Source organism: Lactuca serriola, chromosome 4 (genome assembly GCF_051521515.1).
Source record: "Lactuca serriola cultivar US96UC23 chromosome 4, Lser_US96UC23_V15, whole genome shotgun sequence".
Lineage (NCBI taxonomy): Eukaryota > Viridiplantae > Streptophyta > Magnoliopsida > Asterales > Asteraceae > Lactuca > Lactuca serriola.
Window position 1 is genome coordinate 350,661,304 of NC_136411.1, and position 1,718 is coordinate 350,663,021.

The window sequence follows — 1,718 nt, forward strand, 5'->3', positions numbered from 1 at the left end:
CCTTTCCTCGAAGTCGATGAGTATTCATCGCGATTACCTTGACACCAAAGAAGAGTTCGACCCAATGCTCTCTCTCTCTCTCTCTCTCTCTCTCTATATATATATATATATATATATATATATATATATATATATATATATATATATTCCATTCGTTAATATATTATTCCCCGCAACACACAACCCCACCCCTTCTTTCTCATCTCATCTGTCAGTAGACCCAAAATTTTGAATTAAAAATCCCCACCTCCCTAAAACACTCTCTCTTCATGGCGGCCAATTAACCCTTTATCAATTAATTCAATATTTATTTACACGCCGAGCTGTAGGCCGTATATATACACACAGACACCAATAGCCAATTTTTATAAAGTTGTCGGTGCTTTTGGATTTATCTTTTCGTCTTCCGGTTACCCATTTTCTCTATTCTCTCTACTCTTTTTCTTTTTCCAATCGGTGGAACAGAGATCGATGGAGGCTAGAGGAGGAGGAGGGCCGTGTAATACTTCAACCGGCAAGAAGAAGACCGATCAGAAGTCGTACAAGGGGATACGGATGAGGAAGTGGGGGAAGTGGGTGGCGGAGATTAGGGAGCCGAATAAGCGGTCGAGAATTTGGCTAGGTTCTTATTCTACGCCGGTTGCCGCAGCCCGAGCGTACGACACCGCCGTGTATTACCTCCGTGGGCCATCGGCGAGGCTGAATTTCCCGGAATTATTGGCGTCCGATGGGCTGCTGGGTGAGTTATCTGCGGCGTCGATTCGGAAAAAAGCGATAGAAGTTGGGGCGAGAGTGGATGCAGAGACAAGTTGTAAGTCGTTGCATATGAGTGGTACGCAGGAACCGACTTTTGAACTGAAGCCGTGTAGTTGTGGGTTTCGGGAGAAACCCGACTTGAACAAAGAACCCGAACCCGAAGACCCAGATGGGGATTATTCGTGAGGGGTATAACTGTCGGGGTAATTTAGTAATTTGCAGTATGAAGACCCTTTTATTTTCCTTTGTTTTAGTTTTCTCTCATGTATTATCTATTTCTATCTTGGAAACAGATGAAACAAGTTTTGAGGTTTACAAGGAAAATATTGTATATATATTTTTTCTCGTTCTTGTTTTTTGCTCTTTTCTTTGCGTTCCATTAATATTAATATTAATTTTGGCTTAGTTTTCTAAAAAATTAAACTAAGATATCCTTTTATCAGTAAATAAAACATAAGTTTTTAATAATTTAATATTACATATTTATTATTTTTATAATTGAAAATGTCACATAATTACTAAAATATGGTAATTTTTATTAAATCAAATAGAATCAATTAAGAAGTACGAAATTATTCTGTAACATTATTCAAACTCAACTCCAACCTTCGTATATGACTTTTAACACATAAATTATTTTGTAACATCATTCAAATTCGAACTTATGATAGGATTAAATTCTTAATAACAAATGAAAATCTAACCCAATATACCCATTGTTGTGATTTTTCTTCATTTGGTTGCACATGACACATTATATTATAAAGTGATAGAAACAAACGTTAATCAAGATTTATAAATATTGTTACAATAAAAACATCAAGTTTTATACATAATATTATATATAACATTAACTAGTAATTCAATATCCTTATCTATATATTTTAAGGAGGAAAAAATATCCGGTCCAGTCCAGGTTAAATCCTGTATTCCGGGTACGGTCCAATCCAAACCCGAAACCC

At 36.1% G+C, this 1,718-nt stretch overlaps 1 protein-coding gene across 1 annotated transcript; it reads left to right on the forward strand.

Moving 5' to 3' along the window:
- Positions 1-228: 228 nt before the first annotated feature.
- On the forward strand, positions 229-1,107 carry LOC145097568 (ethylene-responsive transcription factor ERF008-like). The gene has a single exon (XM_079035136.1). The coding sequence runs from the start codon at positions 472-474 to the stop codon at positions 940-942; it is 471 nt and encodes a 156-aa protein (XP_078891262.1). The 5' UTR covers positions 229-471; the 3' UTR covers positions 943-1,107.
- The last annotated feature ends 611 nt before the right edge of the window (positions 1,108-1,718 follow it).